This window comes from Agelaius phoeniceus, chromosome 2 (genome assembly GCF_051311805.1).
Source record: "Agelaius phoeniceus isolate bAgePho1 chromosome 2, bAgePho1.hap1, whole genome shotgun sequence".
Classification (NCBI taxonomy): Eukaryota; Metazoa; Chordata; class Aves; order Passeriformes; family Icteridae; genus Agelaius; species Agelaius phoeniceus.
Window position 1 is genome coordinate 38,762,722 of NC_135266.1, and position 21,758 is coordinate 38,784,479.

The following is a 21,758-nucleotide window of genomic DNA, read 5'->3' on the forward strand; positions in this document are numbered from 1 at the left end:
TGCTGGGGCAACCCCCAGATCTCACCAGGACACTCTCTAGGTCTGGTGCCAGCAGGTTGCAGAAAGAAACATCCCTCTCGGGCTGATTTATTCAGCTCGCGGCTGCCTTGGTCATTCCTGACCGTTGAGACCACGGCGTGGCCGAGACGGGCAAGAGCCACACTCGGGGGAGGGACGGATTTCAGGGCCCGGAGCGCTCCGGGCGAGGGGCGCGGGGGTGCGCGCTCGGCGGCCGGCCCGGGGCAGCCCACCCGTGCTACCCGCGGGCGGTGCCGGGCCGGGCCGGGCCGCACGTGGCTACGTGACGGCGATCGGGGCCGGCGGGGCTCGGCGGCTCCTCCTCCCCCGGCGCCCGCCGGCGACTGGGCGCCGAGGCTGCGGCGGGCGGGCGGCGCGGGGCGGGGGTGCTGCCTCCTGCGCGGCGGAGCGGGCGCAGCGGCAGCCGGGGCCGGAGGCGAGCGGCCCGCGCGGGCGAGGGCGGGCGGCGTCGCGGGGCGGCGGCGGGGGCTGCGGGGCATCGGCGGGGGCTGCGGGCGGGGTCCGCGCCCGCGGCCGGCAGCGGTCTCTGCGCCTCAGCCGGGCTTCGCCGGGTGCTGGCGGTGCGCTCTCCCGCCGCGGGGCTGCACAATGGCAGTCGTTCAGTAGGATGGATCCTGCCGTGGCTTTTGTTCTGCAGATCCACCCATCCTCCTAGCAGTCAAGTACCAGGCTATGGTTTTCTCTCTGGGGATCTTTCTTCCGCGTTTTGCCGGTGTCTCCGATGAGGTTTTGGCCTCGGCTGGGATTTCACTACCTTACTTTTCGTTTGGCTTCACGCTGAAAAAAGGGATTCCTTATATTTGCTCTCCACGCTTTTGGTTATAATTCACTGTTGGTCTAGGGGGAACAACCGTTCAGCCTGGCTGAAAAAAAAGCATCCGTTGAAAAGTCTCAAAGAAATATACCACGTGAGGAAAAAAAACTGGGAGAAGATCGGAATATAATCGCTTTTTCTATGATAAAACTGGTGCCCCTCTTCAGGAGAACTGATCTCAATTTATTATTATGCAACCACAAGGATCTCTTCTTTCTCAGGGTGTATAAGCTGCTGGATTGCTTTTCGCCCAAATCAATGTGGTTTCTTTGGAACATTTTCAGCAAAGGATCGCATATGCTGCAGTGTCTTTGTGGCAAGAGTCTTAAGAAAAACAAGAACCCAACTGGTAAGCAATCCATTGCAATGCGTTGTTTTTCTTTAATGCTACCCTGTCTGTTGCTCGCCGAGGTAGATCTGCAATCCTGCTGAGGGGAGAAGGGGGGATATATCGAGGCCAGCACGGACATGCATGTGCATACGTGTATGAATAAGCAAGGAGCGGTTTGTATTAGCTTCAGCCCCTGTCACCACCGAAAAGGGGTAAAAAAATAAAATCAAAGGCGACCCTCGCCCAGCCGGCATCTCCTAGTTCCTATGTGCTATTTCCAAGGAGGAAACTTTTACATCAGTACCCTTCTTGTGGGGAAGGCGGTGGAGCCCCCCACTCCCGACCGCGGGAGGCCCCCCAGTCAGTTTTGGGAAGAGGAGACTGGCTCTCCTGTGCTGGTGTTAGCCGGCCCTGTCTGCGGTGGGTGAGTGTGCCGGGGCTCGCGTCCTGCACAGCACTTTCTGAATAGCTTGCAGTATCTCACCCCACACGCACACACACCCACCCACCGCCTCGCTCGGCTTTCTAAAGTCAAGCCAGACACCCCCCTCCCGCGGCCTGGGGGCTCCCCGTTATCACTCACCCTCGGCACTCAAGGCCAGGAGGGTGGAGGGTGGTGAGGAAAGGGGATGGACACTTTCTTGGGGCTTGTGCCCAGACGGTAACTCAGCCAGCTATGCCGAGTGGCAGCAGCAGCACCGCCGGGTTGGCTGTGCCGCTCCTCCGCCTCTCGCTGCCGGGATGACCCCTCTGTGCCACGCACCGGTGTCTCTGCGTCCGTCTCTATGTCTGCCTGGCAGCCGGGATCATGCGCTTCGGTTCAGCCCGGCTCCGAGGGGGAAACTTGCAGTACATTACATAAGAAATGCAAATGCAGGTGCTCTGGGCCGCCTGGTCCCTGGGGGTCACGCTGCTGCTGTTGCATCCCTCTTGCTCGGGGCGTCCGTGCGGCCAAGCCCGCGGCTTGGCGAGCAAGGTGGGCGAGAAGGGATGCTCGGCGGGCGGGAGAGCCGGGAGCTTTTCTGGGGAAACACCGGCCCTTCCGCCGGCCTCTGGTCCCCCACGCCGCCTTGCTCGCTCACCCCGGCCGGCAGGTTGTCTGCAAGCACTTGCGTGCCTGGGGAGGCGAGAGCCGCCGGAGCCCGGGCTGCGAGGGGAGGGATGCCGTGTGTGCGCGCTGGTGTGTGTGTGTGCTGGCTGCCCTGCAGTGGCAGCTCCCGAGCAGGAGGCTCCTGACGCTGGCACTGCAGTGTAGTAGATCATAGGCTCTCGTTGCCTGACACCCCAACATCAACAAGCAGCAGCCCTGGCAGCCCGCACCCCTCTCCTTCAAGGCAGCCGGGCTGCCGGCTGCTGCTTTGCTCAGCCCAGGTCCGGTGCAGACTCGAGGTGGGCACCTCGGCGGATTTACCCTTCCCCGCCCCCGGCGTCCGTTTGCCAGCTCGTCTCGCCCCTTTCCCCCCCGCCGCTGCCGCAGCAGTGAAAAGCAGCCACTTAGCATTCCAAAGAGGCTGAAATGCCCCGCCGGAGGCTGCGCTCAGCCTCCCGCAAAGTGCCCTTCGCTTCACTCGTCCCTTAGCACTGCAGCCAGCCGGGGGCCACTTCCCAGCCGTGCGCCCCCCCGGGCGGGATGTGCCAGACAGGGTCAGGACGGCCGACCACCCTCTCGCAGCCCCTGGGGATGCCCCTCTCCGCCGGCCCGGGCCACGCACGCAGGGGCCGTGACCGCAGAGGGGACAGGGCAGAGCGGCGGCGTGGCCCTGCCTGCCCTGCCCGCTGTCGTCGTTCCCAGCCCCGGGGGTGCCGGCTCCAGCGCCGTGGTGCTCTGGGCAAGAGGCGATGCTCCTGAGGAAGGGATTTGGAGGGGGGCGGCAGGGGCAGGACGAGGGCTGGTGGTTTCTAGGCCTTTCACTTTGCATACCGGGGGGTGAGGCGTGTGCCCCTCCACACACACACACACACTCTGGTCCACCCCTAAAGATTGGTGCTCCTTCTTTGCGGAGGGCAGTCTGTCAGGATATCGGCCCCTGAAGCCGAGTTGTGTCCCTCGGAGTGCCAGGCAACCGCGGCACAGCTTTCCACCTCCCCGGGGACTTTGCCGCACTTCCCTGCTCCCTCTGCATGGGACGACGAGTGGATTTGGCTGGCAGGAGCGGCACTCCCCCCGCCGCCACCCTGCCTGCCGAGGGCTGCGCTGGCCCGAGGAGGGCTGAGCCCCTCTTCTGAAGGAGTGGGGGGAGCTCGTCTAAGCGAGCGAGGTGGGCGGGGGGGAGCGGGCAGGGGGCGCGGAGTGGGGCCCTGAAGGGTGCTACGGCTCCGGCCAGCTCCGCGGGGTCGCTGCCCGCCCGCACAGTCTGCGCTGCTCTGCTCCGCTCCCACTTGATCCCGTCAGAGCCGCCGGGACGCCGAGCCCGGCCGAGCCGCACTCCCCGTGCCGCCACTCCGTTCCGGGAGCGCCGAACTGCGGCTCTCTGTCTGAGGAGGCTAATAATCCGCTTGGCCGGATTAGCTGGTAGCTCGGTCACAGGCGCTGTTGCTCTGACGGCAGATCATCTCCACTCAGGCTGGGGTCGAGCGCGGGGAGCGGTGCCGCGATGCCCGTCCTGGCCTGGTGCCCCCGGGGCTCCCCCTCTGCGGCAGCTCGCAGACCCCATCCCCGCTGCGGCACGGGGCCCCGCTACCGCCCCCCGCCCCCTTTGCCGCCAAACTTTTCGGGACCCGCTGGGCTTCTCAGTCTCAAAAGTCATCAAATGAGCGAGCATCTGCCGCTGATCCAACCGTGCAGAAAATCCGGCAGGTTAGGCAACTAACGCTGGCTGTAATTGCAGTTTATTTAGCTATTTTCGGCCTGCTGCACTTTTTTTTTGTCCCTTCCTAGAGCTGGTCTATTTCCAGAGACGGGACTGAGTGGCTCCTTTCCAAATGTTCTCTGCTTTGCGTTTTCCCCCCACCGCTGGCTGCAGCCCCCCCTCCATGTGCGGACCCCCTCCCGGGCTCCCCTGCCGTCCCCGGGGGCCTCGCCCCGCCGGCACCGGTAACCGGCACCGTTCAGAGCTCCGGAGACCGGGACAAGTGCGGCAGGGAGGGATGGCGAGTCCGAAGGGCTGTGTGTAAGTCTCTGGCAGGGTTGCATCAGGAGGCTTTGGTTTTATGGTTGGCTGAAACCCCTTGGTTTCAGATTTGATATCCTCGATAGAGGAGCTGCGTTTGATTGCTGCAATTATTTACCTCTTTACCTTTCTTCGTGAGGAGAAAAACTTTGGGAATCAATAGGTGTGGCTTTGTTTTCAGCTACTGAGTATTTTTGGATGTTCCTCAGTGTAATGGTGCTACAATCAGTGAAGCCCCTCATATCTGCAGTGTTCTGTCTCTCGTGAAAATGTTTGCCATGTGTCAGGTTCCCTGGGCCTCACTTGCTTTTGCAATTATTTCTGTCTAACTCTGCCCTTCCCGCTTGTCATACACACAGAGGGGACTTTAAAAAGTGCAAAAGCAAAGGGACTTTTCCTCACAAATAGTTAAAAACTGCTCCAAACCATAAGTTCTGAACCAGGGCTTGTTATAATAAGATACTGTCCTCCTGGCTTTCCCACCACCATCCGCAGCCTCCAAACTGGGTGTCTTCGGCCAGGGAATGGCAAAGTCATGGGGAGAATATGGGGCCTGAGGAGAAGTGGGAAAGGAGATTATCTCTGGTTGCTTTTTGAAGCAAGGCCAGCAAGTGAATAGATTTTTTTTGCCAAATGCCAGCTGTTTGGGTGCCCACGGGAGGTGTGTTGGCTGGAATACTAGATGCCCCCATGGCGGGAATTGCTATCACATTTCACTCCTGGTGGCAACCCAGCAGACAGAGGATGGATCAGGTTTCCTCTCCATTCACTCCCAAGGAGAAGCATCTCTCCAGCACAGTCAGGGAGGTTGACAGGGGAGTAGATGGCAATCGGCATTACTATAAATATATTACTGATGGAGGATTTAATTTAGGAAATTAGTATCAATCTCACATCAATTTCAAATACAAAACCTGTTTTAAAAGCAGTAAGTCTGAAATCCAGGCTGCAGCTGAACTGGAATCTCTGCATAGTCCCATGTTAATTTCCTACTCCATGAAATAGCTTGTCTGGTATTTCCTGGTTGCTTATGATTTTGAAAAAGTTTCCAAGCACAGCCATGTGAGGATCTGTTTGAAATGGAAGCTTGTGTCCTGCCCATAAAATATACAGTAGGTGTGTGTCTTTATCTGAATTCTGAAAAAATTTGGCCTCCCCACTGCTTTCCTTACTCATAGAAAGAAAACCTCCCACCAAAAGACAAAGACAGTAAGAGCTGTGGAATCAAGTCCTTGAAGTTTCTGTCATGTCGGTCCGAAAAGCAGCTCTGACTGCTTAAATACTGTAATTCCTGTAGTGGGAATTGAGGCATGGTCTGTTTCTCTTGCTCAAATGTAAAACTGCCTATTTACATGTATTTCACCTATTGAAGTTTTGTCCTCTCTGGAATACATTTCCTGAATTTGTATAAATTTAATTATTCTTGATCAAATTAAATTGCATACTCTACTTATTAAGGGGTGAAATTTATGCCTGCTCATGCATCTCCCTACTGTAATAAAATGTTTGCACCTAGTTCAATGTCTGCTAATGACAGGCCATTTATAAATGAATTCAAATATAAAAAGGATGACTTAGGCTTAAGGAAAATACAAAAAATGTATTTACAGATATCATTGGTTTAAATATTTATGTGTATGCTTTTTTCATTTGAGCTTGATGTTTATTGTACTTAACCTTCTAGGATTATATTAAGTATATTCATTTTAAGCTAAAATTCCTATTGATTCCAAATCTAAAAAATGAGTGATTTAGACATTCTGAATTTGTCCCTTTGTAAAGATTTTCTGTCCAGTAAATGACTGTAAAAATATAATCTGAAGATGAGAGAGTTGCTTGAAATTGGAAACCAGTTTTTCAAGAGGACTTCATAAATCTAAAAAAGTGAGAATTGGGCCCTTACACTGACTCTGAGGGTGAATTTTGTAGCTGGTGGGGTCGCTACTGAGGTTTCCATAGGAACAGTCAACATTTAGGATAAAATCCTCTGAGTCTAGGTTGCAAATGGATAAATGAAGTGGTTGTGTGCAAATTCAACAGAATATTTACAGATGTTTGCCAAACATGCCTCTAAAGAGTGAGTCCTGCTAGAGCATGTTCCACTCAGTCAAGGAAGATCTTGTTGCCTGGGGAGCAGTGATTTGTTTCTACACCAAGTTCTGGTTTAGAGGGCTTTTGTGATTTTGGACCCACTGTTACTTACCTTTGCCTTCCCTTCCTGCTTGTTAGAAGTTGCAGGCAATTTCTGAACATTGCACAGGCGTGCTGTTGGCCCTCTTGTTTGTTTTTCACATTTCAGTGAATGATAGCTTTTCAAAGATAAATTACTAGTTTACTGAACAACTCACTGAGTAAGAAAACATCGAGCGATCATAAAACTTTACAATGTCTGTTGTGAAAAAAAAATTGCTGAGATGTAGCAGGTGTCTTGATGTACAATTAATGTGTCCAAGAGCTACTTGCCACTGTACAGAAAGAGTTTATATGTGTATACAGTAGGATAACAGTTCACTTGGGAATAAACTTTGTCAGACTGCACCCAAGTTTAGTTCAGGAAGGGCCCCCTTCTTGCACAGAGTGTGCTTCTATTGTCACAGCAAAGTAAGCCAGGAAGAAAATATTTTCTTTGGAGACCATATAATAAAGTGCTTAAAAGAGTATATTCATCTTCAGACAGGCTATTAAAAAATTATTGTGTTCTTGAAGTAAATCCTTACAGTAGATCCACCCAGAAGTACTGAAAATAACTGCAAAAGGAACTGATGGTGCTTGGCACCATGATGGACTGAACACACAGCAAGCAAAATGTAATATTTTTAATATACTCTGCAGCAAAGAAAAACAGCATGTGAATAATTAACAAAGCTGTTATCCAAAACAGGAGCACACTGACTCCAGAAAAGAACTTTTTGAGGCCAAAACTTCAAAAATCATTAAGTGAAAGGCATTTGATGGATATATGGAATGCAGGTTTGGTGTATTTGTAGCAAATGCTATTAAAAGCATTCATGTTTAATATTACAAGGAGAGTAAACAGTTGCTGATGAAACTGCATCAAGAAGTCAGAATAATAATATCTGAATAGTAATATTCAATGCACAAACCAGATTAATAACACCTTCTGCGGTAAAATTAAATGACTAGTTTAGGTACTATACTGGGGTGAACGTAATAAACATTTTAGTATCTTTTGAGTTAATATTAAATGGTGGTGTGGGTCAAATAACAATAGGTAGCACATAGTTGCTGGCAGAAATTGATAGTCTAATTTTAATATCTGTATTTTGTCTTTTCACTCTGACACTTGCTTATTTGACTTTTAACTGGAAACAGCATGTGGAATTGCACTGAATGAGTTTAGCCCTTGCATACAGTAGGCACTGTCTTGGAAATTACTTGGCTTAATCTTTTTGTGGCACTAAAGTGAACCTGGTCCTATCAGACAGTAGTCTCAAGCCAAGGTTAAATATTTTAATTCCTTTGGAATTTTTGGCTTTTGCTCGAGGACAGTGATACAAATAAACTGTAATCCTCTATGAAAACATTGTTCTAAGGAGATTCCCAAAAGGCCTGTATTTTACTGAGCTGAGAGAAGAATATACTTCACTTTTCACTGAAATTCATTGTGTCATCCATGTTTTTTTGTGTATGGCTTTGTCATGTAGAAAGATAAGAACATAGTGAGGATACAGAACGTGCAGGATTTGTGCCTTAGCTGTTGATCCTGTCCTGTCTCCATCTCTGGGTATTCGGTGGTGTAAGAAAAAATGTAAGACATGGGCAAATCTTTGGATTTGATCCTTCCCCTTATCTATCAGCTGTGACAGTTTTCAGCTGTCACTGGACTGTGAAGTTGGAGCTTGTATTCAGGTCACTGTGTGTAGTGGCTTCTGAAAGAGCTACACAACCTCAGTTATCAAACAGCATTTCTATTTTGGGCATCAAAAAACTTTGCATAGCAGTGAGCTCTACATAACCACGTGCTGTGTCAAAAGGATGTGGAGGGGTTTGCACTTTCTGTGGGTTACTCCTTGGTTCTTCTGTTGAAAAACAGAGGCTAACATTGCTATTCCTGCCCCCTGTCTGTGACTAGTGATTATGGAGAGCTTTTCAGGTGAAAAACACTTCTTTCATGGTGCCTTTTCCTTCCTTGAACCGTCCTGAAATCCTGGACATTTCTGTCATCTTAGTTCCTATGCAGTATAACTTGCCTTTGCTGTGGGCATAGGATATCTTTGGCTTAGGAGGACAAAAATAAGGTAGCAGCCCACACATCCCTTTGCATGTGCTGCTTTTGTCCTGCTAAAAGAAGTTAATTTCTATGGATTTTCTAGGCCTATGGGATAAGGAACTATGTCCTGAAAAGGGCATGTTTTTCCTCCTTTCTCTTGAGGAAACAAGTGGAATATTACTCTCTTGAAGAAGCTTTTAAGGAATTAAGCTCTAGTGTGACTGAAAACTAGAATTTCATACTGTTGTTGAATGGTTTGAACAGGAGAGACAGGTTGTGTATAAAAGTAGACTTCTGTTTACGTATAAATCTCTTGCTTCTCACCAATGCTAGCAAAGGAAATAGGCAGGAATTTGATTGCCCTTTAATGAAGTTTGAGAAGAAAATGCTAATTTAAAGAAGGCAACTTTGCCAGACTTGTTACTCCTTCAGTAAATGTAGTTCTAAGCATGTCCCTCTACAATCAAACAGAATGTCCAGATTAAACAGTTCCCAGTTCATGCTTCTCATTAAAGAAGTGTACTGTAGAGCACTACAATTGCTCAGTAGTTTCTGCACATATCAGAGTACATTTATTGACATTGAATGAGATGAAGAGGAGCTACCAGTGCAGAACATAGTGGAAAATACATTAAAAAAAAAAAGATGTAGGAAAAGATGTGGAAAAATTATAGCTCAGGGAAATGCTTAAAAAAAAAGTCAGTTAAATCATTAATACAGTAGTATCTTATAGAGTAACCTATCAGGAATATCTTAACGAGGATTAAATTAATAATAGTCCCTATTAATTTGTAGTACTTATGACACAAAGAGCCACTTTACAGTTCTGATTTTCTTGGAACTGGAAATTTCAAGTCAAACCCAGACAGCTAATAGTTTCTGAGAAACTGAACCTAAATGTGATGTAGGCAGATTATCTCACTAGGAGACCAACCAAAGATCTCAAATGTTAGCTACCTTTAGGATGTCTAAAACCCAGGTGCAATTTTGTGGCTTGTACTCTTTCACTAAAATCCATATTTTAAAGTAGCACTAACAGGTGGATTAAAATTTGTAAAGCTTTGCACCCCTGAGAGAGTTCTTCCTAGTCACTTGCTGTTTCAAATCCTTTTTTCTTTTTTTGTGTTTGTCCCCATGTGAAGGAGACTTTCTGCTTCAAAAAATCTGGTTACACAGAGTTTCATAGCCAACATTTGCTAGTCTCCCGGCTTTACTCAGACATTTATTACCTCTATGAATATGACCTTGATCCATCCCAAACTCTGCCATCTCCGTTATAGCCTCTCACATCTCTTTGAGTGTTTTCACCTTCTCCTTGTGCAAGCATATCACCTTTTTACTTTGGATAAGGTCTTTCAGGAAAAGTAGCCCTTAATTGTATTTCTTTCAGATATTTTTAAGTCCTCTCCACCACTTTGAATAATTAGCTAGTGACCATGAGCAGAAGAACTTCACAGGCTTATTTTATTAATGGTATAATAGGTATTTAGGATGGATGAAGGGTAGGCTGATGGACTAGCCTTTTTTTTGTTGGGCATGAGCTGTATACATTGTTGTTTTCCCACTTGCTGCTAATTTACAGTAGCAGAAGTAAAGAAATGCAGAGGCTGTAAAGTAACTGTGATTGATTAGGAAAAGACAGTAAAATCAGCAAGAGGATTTAGAAGACCTAATAACAAATGTTATCCTTTTCATTTGTTTTGAGGACCATTTGAGGATATTACTTGCTTGAGGATAAAATGGTTTGTGTGAGATTCTGCTGTTGAAGCAGGACTCCTCAGCATCCAGGGAAATTTTCTGGATATTATTGCTGAGCATTTCCTGTTTGTGTTGGTAGGGAGTTTCCAAATCCTGGCTTTTTCTGTTCTGTTCTTAGGTGCTTTGTATCTCTTTGAAGCTTGTGGCCATGGCACAAGCAGAAGAGATCCCAGAGAACTGCAAAACCTGTGTGGATGCAAGGCATGCCCTGTGTGTCCATACCCTCAGCAGGGCACAGACAGAGTAAACCTCACTTTTGATTCACCTTGTTCACCTTTGAGCTCACTTTTGATGGCCTAGTTTAGAGACATTATTGTGTGAGAGGATTGTAACATGCCTCTTCAGTGCTGCATGTTCCAGGGTTTCTGCTGACCAGGGACATTAGTAGCAGAGCCAGTGGCTGTGTGTCACTAAAACCCTGTGTCCTGAACTGTTGAGCTCTGGCTATATGCACAGAGTTTTGAAACATGGCATAGATGAGTTCTCTTACCTTTGAAACTTGTAGCATGGTTTCTTCCATGGAACAGGGTATGTGAAAGCAGTATGGGATTATTTTACAGCAAACAAGTCATTATGTAGTGTATGTATGGAAGAACCACATTTTTTAAGGTGATTTTACTTTGTTTTCAAACTGGACTTTAAACTCAGATAATGTTTGCGGAAGAGTGAAAATACAGGATAAAAAACCTCTTGTAGTTTCCTACGTAATACATATCTGGGTAAAAGAAATAAGTTTACTTATGGTAGGAGAAATTTGAACCAAAGAAGTGGGAATAGAGGAAGTGTGTGATTTTCTGTTCTAGTGTCTTTCCTCATTTTGATTGGTCTTTGCAATTTATATGAAATGATGTATCTGAAGCATTACTGGCATGAAATAGAGATGAATCCAAAGATCTGTGTGCCACAGTCAGACATTCTCTCGTGACTGAAAGTTTTCTGTGAAAGCATGTCTTTGAAGACATTGGCTTTCTTAGCACTTCAACATCATGGATGTTGATTTTGACCACTCCCATACACCATTGATGAAAACACTCTCTAAGGATTTTCCTCATGATAGTTACATAATATGGTTCTTTCATTAAAAAAAAAGTCTTTAAGCAAAATGAGAGAAAAAAAATTGAACGTAAGTATATAAAGGTGAGTATCATGGTAGTCTTAACTGTAGGGTTACTAAGTTTCTCTTAGATGCTGGATGAGAATGATTTTATTCCAGTTGTGCCAGCTACCATTGAATGAAAGGGGAGGCTGAAGTTTTGGACCTTGTAACTAAAGCAGAAATAGGCTGTACGTTGTGCAGTCTGCATTAAAATATTTTAGAAAAGGAATCAGGAGTAACAGCAAAACAAGGGTTTGTTATGTTTTCTGGAGCTCCTTTTCCTTGGATTTCAGTGGCTGTCTGGAGTAACTATGGTCTCGGTTTGCTGCCAAAAAGAACACCTGCTAATAGATTTAAGACAGAAGATGAGGAGAAGATAAATACTAATCCCTTGTAGTCATATATGTAGGTTAAGAATTTGGGGGTGGAACTTGCTGAAGTTAGAACAAAAGTAAGCCAGAATGTGATGTTAGTACATTAGATGAGTTTTTATCAGGGGCTATGTGGATGATACATGAATAGTGTGGGATGCTCTCTCTCCCACTTATTCTCAGAGGGAGATGAAAAACCAGAATGACAAAAGAAATGATAAAGTAAATAATAAAGGGATTAAAGGAGTCTGTAGTCATTTAGATAGGTTAGTGAACAGAGTCCTACAGGCAAGCAGAATTTAGAAATTGTTGAAGCTATTTATCAATTGAAGAGCAAATAGATCTGAAATTTAGGGACATTTTCATGGAAAGCATCTATTTCTAGAAGTCTTTCTTTCCAAGGACATAGAGAGAGTTTTATATTTGAGAGTCTAGCTTTTCTCAATTTATTCCATTTATAGCTATCTTGCTAAAGGTGAAATATCCTTGTAAACATTGCTTTGCTATTATAAATGAAGGTGCTCCCATGCTCCCCTGAGTCTACCAGCTGTCACTGCCCAGCTCTGGAAAAGTGGCCTCCAGGGTGACCTTAGGCCATGTGTCCAGGGCCTCCTGCCTTCCTGGCTGCCCTGAGAGCCTCCTGTCTGGCAGCCCTCCATGCTTTGGACCTGCATGGGCGTGTGGAGTCCTGCGTGTGCTGCAGCTGCCGGGGCTGACACCTGCTGGCTCCCCTGCAGGAGAGATGATGGCACAGGAGTCAGCTCCTGAGGGTGGCCCTCAAGCTAAACTGAAACAGCCTGTGTAGTTGCCACAGCAACTGCAGGGGAGAGGAAATGTATTATCCCCCTCCAAACTGTTCTACAGGACAGCTTTTAAAATGCAGAATATGTACTTCCATGGATCTTAAGCTGTGTAAATCTTTGGGCAAGACACCATGTCCTGGGTGGTACAAACCATAGAAGAGGGCACTATAGGTTCAGTATTAATTTGCATTTTTCTTCCAATAGTTTATTAAGTTCACAGTGAAACAGGTCAAGAATGTTGGGTGCCATTCAGTCCTTGAAGATGACCACAAATCTGCATCAAAAAGCTTACACTGGAGATCTTCAAGTAACTTCAAAGGGAAAGCCAGTCTCTTCTTCTCATCAACAGATGGCAAATCAGAATTGTGAGTAAGAACTGTCCACCTTCAGTTTGGCATTGATACCATTCTCCCACCTTAAACTCCTCCTAGTTGTTCAGGAACATAAGACTGAATTTATATTGCTTAATTAAAAAGGGCCAGGGATCGATCCAAGTCCAAATGGCTCTGGCTGGCTCATGTCCACAGTTACCACCCTCCCTGGCAGATTAGCTTGGAGAGAGCTTGCTGAGGTGGTGCCTGGGTCTTGAGGAAGGGTGTGGATGACTAGGGCTCTAGCACTTCTTTAATTTAACAATCTGAACACAGCCAAAGAGGATCAGAAAAAGCCTTTCACTCCCAGTAAGGAAAGTTAAGGCAAGCTCTGCTTGTAGGGGTTTACTTGTGCTCCCAGCTGCAGAGAGGAACTGTACCTGGACTAATAACAGCATAACACCATCCTGGACCAGCTAAGGGGTTATTAAAGCTTCTATAAAGTGGATGAATCCCAGCTTCATCCTTTGAGAAAGGAGCAGCTAGAAAGGGGCTTCCTATGGGCCTTGGTTAACCTTGTGCAAAGCTGGTGGAGGAAGGAGAGCAGGGTATACCTGCTTGAGAGCAAGTCTGGCAGCTGAGTGGCAGAGACCTGAGTCTGCAGGGAATGAATCATAGCGAGTTTCTGAGGAGGATGAACCAGGCAGGAAGGAAAGCTCAATCTTGCTGGGGAAAGGAACATATCTCCTCTTTTTTCTCTCTTTCACAACAGGAAGATGGAGTTGCAGGGTAAGGAAGAGCTGAAGGATAGGAAATTTCCTCTGTCTCTGGATAAAATCTTTTTTCTTGTGCTTCACTGTCTTGTACTTTCTTTCCTTCTCCCTGACCTTATTTGGGATCATCCCTTCATTTGTGTGAGCATGTGCAACAAAACTTGTCAGCACTTTCAGTCATCCCAGTAACCTGTTGTTTTACTGCACACCCACTTTCTATTTTCTGAGCTACATGGGCATCAACCTGCATTGTTGCTGCACATACTTCTTGATCTTCCTTTAAGGATATGTATTTCTCCCTACATGGCCACCAGTTGCTCTCTTTGCTTATATAGTTGTGAGGAGATGAGTAAAGAAATAGTTTTTTTCTGATTATTGATGCTTTAAATATGTTGGCAGACTAAATCTGGTCACAGTCTGTGAATTTCAAGGGTCTGGCTTACAGTCTGACAGTATGGTCCAGAATACTTGTGTGTTTTTCTTAAAGTAATGAAAATTAGACAGCCTAAAGCAGTTTGCATATGGTTTTTGGTTGGGTGTTTTGTTTTTCATTAAATAGTGTTATGGAAAATCAGTTTGTGCCACTTGAAGTCCTTTGATTCTCTGTGAGGATGCACAGGGTATATTTATTCTTGCATTTAATGCCAAATGTGAGAAGATTGAATGCAAGCAGTAAATTCTTCTTTTCTCATCCATCCCTTGAAGACCCCTTAAGGTGACTGTTCCTTTAGAAGTTGAATATCTGAAAAAACCCAAGTATCACTGCTTAATTTGGGGCTAAGAAGGGTGTTGCATTTAGCAGAGATTTTTATGTTTTCATTGCTCACAATAGAAATAGTTATGAAGAGCTCTTATGATGGGACACAATTATGTTTTGCATTAAAATAAGGCACAGTGGGGGGCTGTATTCAGCCTGTTAGCTTGTTAAAGGAAAAAGGAAAAAGCTGGAATTTCTGAAGCTGTTCTAAATACCCTGAATTTGGAAGTCAAGTCAAATCTTCTAAGCCAGTGAAGTCTTCCTAGCAATAGAGAAATGAAAGCCTTTCCTTTCAGTATAAATACTTCTCAGTGTATTAGGTATCTTGGAAACTGTTTCTTCTGTTAGTAGAACATTAATGTAGCATGTCTAGGAATTTTTGTATGGCTTGGCAATTAAGACAACTTGGGCCAAACTAACTGTATTGAGGTTCTTTTCAAGAGTGAAAGTACCTTGTTTTCAGTCCTACTTCTAGGCTGGAGAAATGAAGTTTTTTGGTGTCTCTGCATTTATAGTGCTTTTCCCTTTTGTCATGCTAATTGAAAGCACCTTCCTTTAATCCTTTAATTCTTCTAGGAAGTTTCTTTCTATTTGCTTTACATGGCAGTGCTCCACTGTCATATTCAAGTCATCAAAGACCTCCAAAGATGTGTTTTACAAGAGGATAAAGGAAGCATTCTCTCCATGGCCAGAACATGGGACCATTCTTGTGGTGGTAAATAATCTTTGCTCTCACAAAAGAAAAGAAGTTTTTTGGCCTTGGCATGCTGCTTTGGGTTTTTTAAAATCTAGCTAGATTTAAATAATCAAATCCTTTCTTGCTAATCCACCACTCCATGGCTTTTCTAAGGGAAGGTCCCTGTTTATGTGGAAGACAAAAAATTTCTTGTACAGATTAAATAATTCTGCCCTTAATCTACTATTACTTGAATAATTCTTACAACATCAGCTTTGGTCTACTTCATCTTCTTGTAATTTTATCTTACAGTGACTAATTTGCAGAACGAGCATACCTCCCCCTGTTTGCCCTCAAGGGCATTAACTAATCTAGTTAACAAACTAATCTAGGTCTAGAGAAAACAAATAGAACAAGCAGAAAGTGAACAGCAAGACTGAACAACAATTCATGTTCCATGTGAACATGGTTCTCTTGGGTTTTCCTGTAGAGAGAATGGAGCTTTTTCTCAGAATCCCTAAGTTCTTGGTTTTGTCATTGCTCAGTTAGGTACAGGCAATGGTGAAAACCAGAACAAACTGGAGGTTACACAAATAGATTTCAAAAGTCCCAATGTCTCTTCAATGAAGGAACTCGAAGCAAATTTATTAAATGAAAGGCTGACTTGGCAGGAAGTTCTAATCCTTTTGAAAAATACTTCTAAAAAAAGTAATATCAGAGAATGAAAGTTCAAACTGCCTACATTGCAGTATACAAATTAGTTAGCGAGTCACCTGGTAGTCTCCTTGTCCCTGGTACATGGCACTAATGTTTTCTCTCTCAGGGGTATGTACAGTGCCCTAAGTCCCTGATAGAGTGCTACCATTTAAAAAAAGTTTTGTTTGTTTGTTTGTTTTGGTTTTTTATTTGGGTTTTGCTTGTTTTGTTGGTTTTTTTTTGGTTTTTTTTAATTGGTGTTTTTTTTTTTTTTATTTTTAATCCAGCACAGAAAGATCTGGCTAGTATAGTATAGAAATATATGACATTGGTAGGTCTTAGCAGTACTTTTTGAAGAATAGTTCTGCAAATATTCATTCTTTTGAGGTTAGATATAGTGGTGAGTATACAGAGCTTCTGAAAGAGCACTGGTGGATGTAGGCCAGTATGTAAAATGTTGCCTAGTAGACTGCAATAATCATTATTAAGAAATAAAGCTCCATCACTGAAACAAAATATAGCAATTCTTGCTTTAAGTTCATAGATATTTACCTAGGAGGGCAAAAAAGCCAAAAAACTCTAATACCTAAACGTGGTACCCTCTGCAAGTCTGTGCTAAGCCTTTTGAACTGAGAATACAATCAAACAGGCAGCTGGGGTAGTGAAACCGTTTTCTGGAGTGTTTATAGGAACCAATTATATGCAATTTGTTTAAATTAGTGGTGAGCAGTTCTACATTAACAATTGTCTTAGTGCTAGTAAGTAGGAGTGTCTGGAATGTGGCACTTTGCATACTCAACTCGTACCTGCACTTTCAACACATCCAGTGCTTTCATAGCAAGAGGATGGAGCTGAATCTTTTCAGCTCAGATATTTTTACAAGCTCTTATATTTTTCTGTTTTGTTCTGGGCAAATTGTTACCACTCTTTCTACAAGATAATTAATTAGCTGTTGCTCCTATATTTCCTGTAATAACCCTATTAAAAGGCACCATTTCTGTCAGAATATCCCATGGCTAATGACTGGGCAGATTGTTCTTGCCCCTAGATGCAGTTACCTAATTAGAGATTATCCTGTTACACAGCACTTTGAGCTGTATTTCCTTTTCTTAGCCCACAGAGAACATAGAATCACGGAACAGTTGGGGTTGGAAGGGACCTCTGGAGATCATCTAACTCCCCTGCTAAAACAGGGTCTTTTAGAGTGGATTGCCCAGGATCATGCCCAGTCATGTTTTGAATACCTCCAGAGATGGAGACATGAGCATGGGAAAATTATTTTTGTCAGTGCCATGACCTCTACTGCAGTCCATCTACTTATTCTCCTCCTTCTGCTTTCGTCTCTCTCCCCATCCTCCTTTCAAACAAATTTATTAGAGAAAGAGTGAAAAATCCTGCTTTAGAGCACTGAGTGGGGAGATTTTTCCACCTGGGGATGGGATTTGTAGCAAAGTTTCCTCACCACTCTCTCTGCTTCTTTGAGTACAGCACAAAGCTGCTGTCAGTTCACATCCTTTGCTGTAGTGCAGAGCCTCAGCTGCACTGTGTGTTTCCCTGTATTTTAAACTGTAATGGATTTAAAGAAGCCTGAGAGCTTGGACACTTCTGCTGTGCTCCATAAGAGAGTTCATGGTCTTGCTCCTGTTTTCCTTTAGTGCCAAGAGGAAGTAATCAGTGACAGCTTTCAGCACCTTAGTGGCAGTGACCATCTTTTGAGCACGGTGTGTGGCCCCATCACCTGATGAGTTTCAGCATGGAGATGTTTCCTAACAGAAGAAGCCTTTTCCTTAAGAGCCAGGAGGTTTTGAACTTTGAGTTTATGGTACTCTGGGGGAAATACTGCCATTCTGAGAGCAAGATCCACTCAGAGCAAATAATGGTGTATTTGAATAACAGATGGGGAAGGAAAAGGCTACTGAAGTTTCTCTAGAGAGAGCACAAGATCTGCTCACTGTGCCATCCAGCCTGTGTGCAGAGGGATCTGTGTGAATGGAGTAGAGGGAGGAAAGAACAAAGCCAGTAAATCCTCTGGTAGGTAGATGTTCAGCAAAGGAGCTTTACATTTTGTGGCTGAGAATCAAAATTTTGGGGTCTTATTACTGGAAGTTCTCTTCTTCAAAATGTGATAAAAAGATTCAGTTTCCTTTGACTATAAAGAGCCCTTCTTCTCTTCTGTATACTATACTGAAAGTATTCACTGTATATTCCTCTTCCTTCCTGCTCTTCCCTGCTCATGAGAGCAGGGTACCATGAGACTGTTAATACTTAAAAAAGGACATTTTTTTTTTAGTTCTTTTTTTGGTAGTTTTCATCATGCATTTCAGTTGTGTCCACTTAACTTTGCTTCACTTTTGGCAATACTGTAATGAAAGTTTAAGATAATGTCTAAACAGAAGCCAATTAGTCATATTAATGATGGATGCACAAAGAGCTCTTAGAGAACAATTTTGGTTCCCTGATATTTCATAGTTTGGCATGTACAAAAAAGCACAAAGGATTTTTCAGTGGATGCTGGTTCAATTAGATTTTGGGCTTTTTGCAGGCAATTTTTAGTTCAACGATTCTAGTGATAATCTGATAAATAAATCGGTTAATACATAACACAAATTCTCATTCTGCTGTTAACAGATCTCAAAATGTTCTTGAAGGTATGGTGTAATGCTAATGGTGGGATAAAGCTCATGACCTAGTTGTTGTATCATGGGATATCAGCCGTGTTACAAAAATTTCCATTTGTTTGGGACCTTTCAGCCTCAGACCAAAGGTCTTTTAAATAAGTGTGAGCATTCTCCCTGACATGGATGAGTCTTGGGGAGAAAATTTCCCTATGATTATTTAATGAATAGGATCTATTTAGTTAGCGAGAATATGAAATGGAAGATGTCACTTGCCTATTTTGTTTTTATGTTTGTATTACCATTCTGTTTCTTAACCAACCTTTCCCAGCTGTCTAGTTTTATCAATGCCTTTCATTATGTTCAGAGGTTTAATGATGAGCTCAGTCATTAAAAAATCATAGCAGGCTCAAGGCCTGTCTGTGTCTCAAACTTTAGCTAATGAAGATGCTAACTACAAATTCACTGTTTTTGAGATTAATTGTTCCTGCAAATAATCCAGTTATTTGATTTATCCTTGAGAAACTAAGAAATTATTGTATCTGAGCGAATTCTATTCTATTCTATTCTATTCTATTCTATTCTATTCTATTCTATTCTATTCTATTTCATTCATTACTATTTTAACCTATGATTTTTTATTTACATAAATGGGAAAAGTCATCAGTAGGAGATAAGGAAAGTATTTCATCTTAGCAAAGTCTTTTAAAAGCTAGAAATTACTCACTATTTACTCTAGCTAACCTTGATCCTATGTAAATTTCTATGTTATTTTTCATCAGTCTTTGTAAATGTTCCAGAGGTAACAGGAAGGTAATGCTTCATTTGTCTTATCAGTGGCTGGTTCTCTCTTGTAAACTAAGTAGGTCACAGTACCTATAGGAGTGGAGGGACTAGAGTTGTGGTCATATGTCTCTTCACTTTTAGAACCAAAACTGAAAACCTATCTTGCTTGGAATACTTTTTCAGGGATAAAAATGATTTAGAAAAATGTCATCATACAATTAAAATAGAGTTTTAGATGGTCACTGTTCTTCATCCCAGCACCCCCCAGTACTTACTGCTTTCTGTCCAAATTCAGGTTCTCCCAAATGCAGTAACAAAGGGTAAGATTTTATTATTGAGTCCTCTGCTTTGGCAGAGTGTTGCCATGGTCATGAAAAAAAAAGCACAAAAATTACATGCTGACTGTGCCAGATACATCTGAAGAAAATCCCTGTACAATAATGTGCACTCATTCAAGTTGTGCTATTCATATGGTAAGGCTGAGATTATACTTTATTTCTGCACTTGGCATGCCAAGGACAAAGTAGTGCTTAGCTCATTCTCTACCTCATCTTCCTGCAGAGTGGCTGGCACAAACTTATTTCTTCTATTCTGGGCGTAGAGAGATGTCCAGGAGGTTGATTCTTGACAAGGTGGGAAAAGCCATGTCTCTGCTGTTTCTGCAGCAGCCAGAAGGCCAGAGGCAGAGCCATGAGCTGCAGGATGCAGAATAATACTGCGTTTCTTCCAGTTAGAACAAATCCATCTCTGGTGTCGCATGGAGTGCTGCAATTCTGCCGATCAAAAAAGCACCTAATACACAGATTCCTAATGGCATGTGGGATACAACTGCTTTAATATGGATAGCAATTAGAGTTGACAACTCAGCCTAATTTTTTTGTAATATTTTTCAAAGTGTTATTAGACACTTCCTGCTCCTCATTCATTTGTCCCTGTGCTGTAATGGTGAGTTCTATTTAAATGGCCATTAAAGTTTCCTGTTTCTCTCATTTCCTCTGCTCAGTTGACAGTGTACACCACTGTGAAAGGTTGCAGAAGTTAAAATAACAAGCTACAGGATATTGTTTAAAATATTTGACAAATAGTGACTTCCAATGGCCCCTACTTGTGGGTTTAAGCAGGTAAATGAATGGTGAGGGATTTTAGTGTCTTTCAGAATTTGGGCTGTAGTTCACATGTTGCTAACATACAATATTTACACAAGTGAAAGCAATATTACCTGTTGGACTGCACTCTGAGCATCTGTTCAAAGATGGATGTGGTTGATATCCAAATGACTTGAACACAGTATGTGCAATGTGGGCAGAAGTACTGGCCTGTATTTTCAGCTGTTTATGTTGAGTGAGGGCAACTTTGGAAATCAACAAAGTGGGGGAACAAAGAACCACCTCCTGCCTGTTGCAGAGTTGGGATCACTCCTTTTCCTAGTATTTCTGGTATTTTTTTTTCAGATCAGTTCCTTGACCATGGTTATGACACAAAGCTAATGCATGGGCATATGATGCAAATAAACATCTTCACTGCAGACATGTGTTCCTTGTCTGGATGGCTGAGATGGCAGTGGGAGAACAAAGAAAAGAAGTCATGCCCCAGTTCCTTTGGCTGCAGCCTTCCCTCTTTGAGCACGTGAAAGAAAATTGCCCAGGAGTCATAAGCATGTCTCTATCTGATGTGGGCACAATGTTGACAATTCTCCTATATTTAAGCTGCTGGATCTGCAGCAAGATATCAACAGCCTCAGGAGAAAAATTAGCCACACCCTCACCATAGAGAGTGTCTCGGCTGATGAAAAGTGAAAGGGTTTCTTTCACATCAGTAATGCTGTGGAGATTTTCTTCTGTCACAACAGCACTTACTTCCTAGAAGGACTGCCACATAATATAATATCTGAAACAAGTGCATTGCCTATTTTTTCTGTATGAATAGAAGTAATCAAAAGAGCTGGGGAATATTTTCCAGCTGTAGTGATTTTAAGAGGAAAAGAGTAGAAGTTTTTGGCAGGTTTCTTTGATCATTCCAAGCATTTTGATATTTTTGAGAGGAGAGAAAGTGTAAAGGTAATTAGTGCTATGGAAGCTATAAGATGTGTAGTAGTTTTCCTTCCCCCCCCCTTTAAAATTAGGTCAATTTAAATGCATTCATTAAGTGGTGTGCTGAAGGCTCTGAGAGAACAGGGCATGCACCAGGAGCTTTGTATTCCTTTGCTTACTATGTAGTATATAGAAATTTCAGTTTAGAACATGCAGGTTTTTTTCAGTTGCACTATAGAAAATACAGTCAATAAAAATAAATTGCTTTAATTTGTTGTATCCATCCCTGGATCATAAATTATTATGCAGGTGCTATTTATTAGCTCCAAAATTTCTGTGGGCTAAAGTAGTCTTACTAACCTCTATCTGTTTAGAAATAAGAAAAGGACTTTAAAAGCATAATGATTTAACATTTTTGTATAATACTCTTTCTAAGAACACAAACTTATTTTTCAGTGGCTTAACCTTAAAACCATTCTTTGCTCACTAGCTTTAATACTCTGGCATTCAGTTATCTGAAAAAAATGTAAATAGCTCCCAGGGATATGAGGCAAGTTAAAC

The 21,758-nt window shown here is 43.8% G+C and overlaps 1 protein-coding gene across 3 annotated transcripts in view; it reads left to right on the top strand.

Annotated features, from left to right (window-relative positions):
- Window positions 1-553: 553 nt before the first annotated feature.
- FGF14 (fibroblast growth factor 14) overlaps window positions 554-21,758 on the top strand; it is a 380,035-nt gene continuing 358,830 nt past the window's right edge. For 2 of the 3 annotated variants that reach the window (XM_054654603.2, XM_077173512.1), the window contains exon 1: window positions 554-1,202. In XM_054654603.2, coding sequence (XP_054510578.1) covers window positions 995-1,202 — 208 coding nt within the window. In that variant the 5' untranslated portion in view covers window positions 554-994. The remainder of the gene's footprint in view (window positions 1,203-21,758) is intronic. The other variant, XM_077173514.1, reaches the window with a different exon arrangement.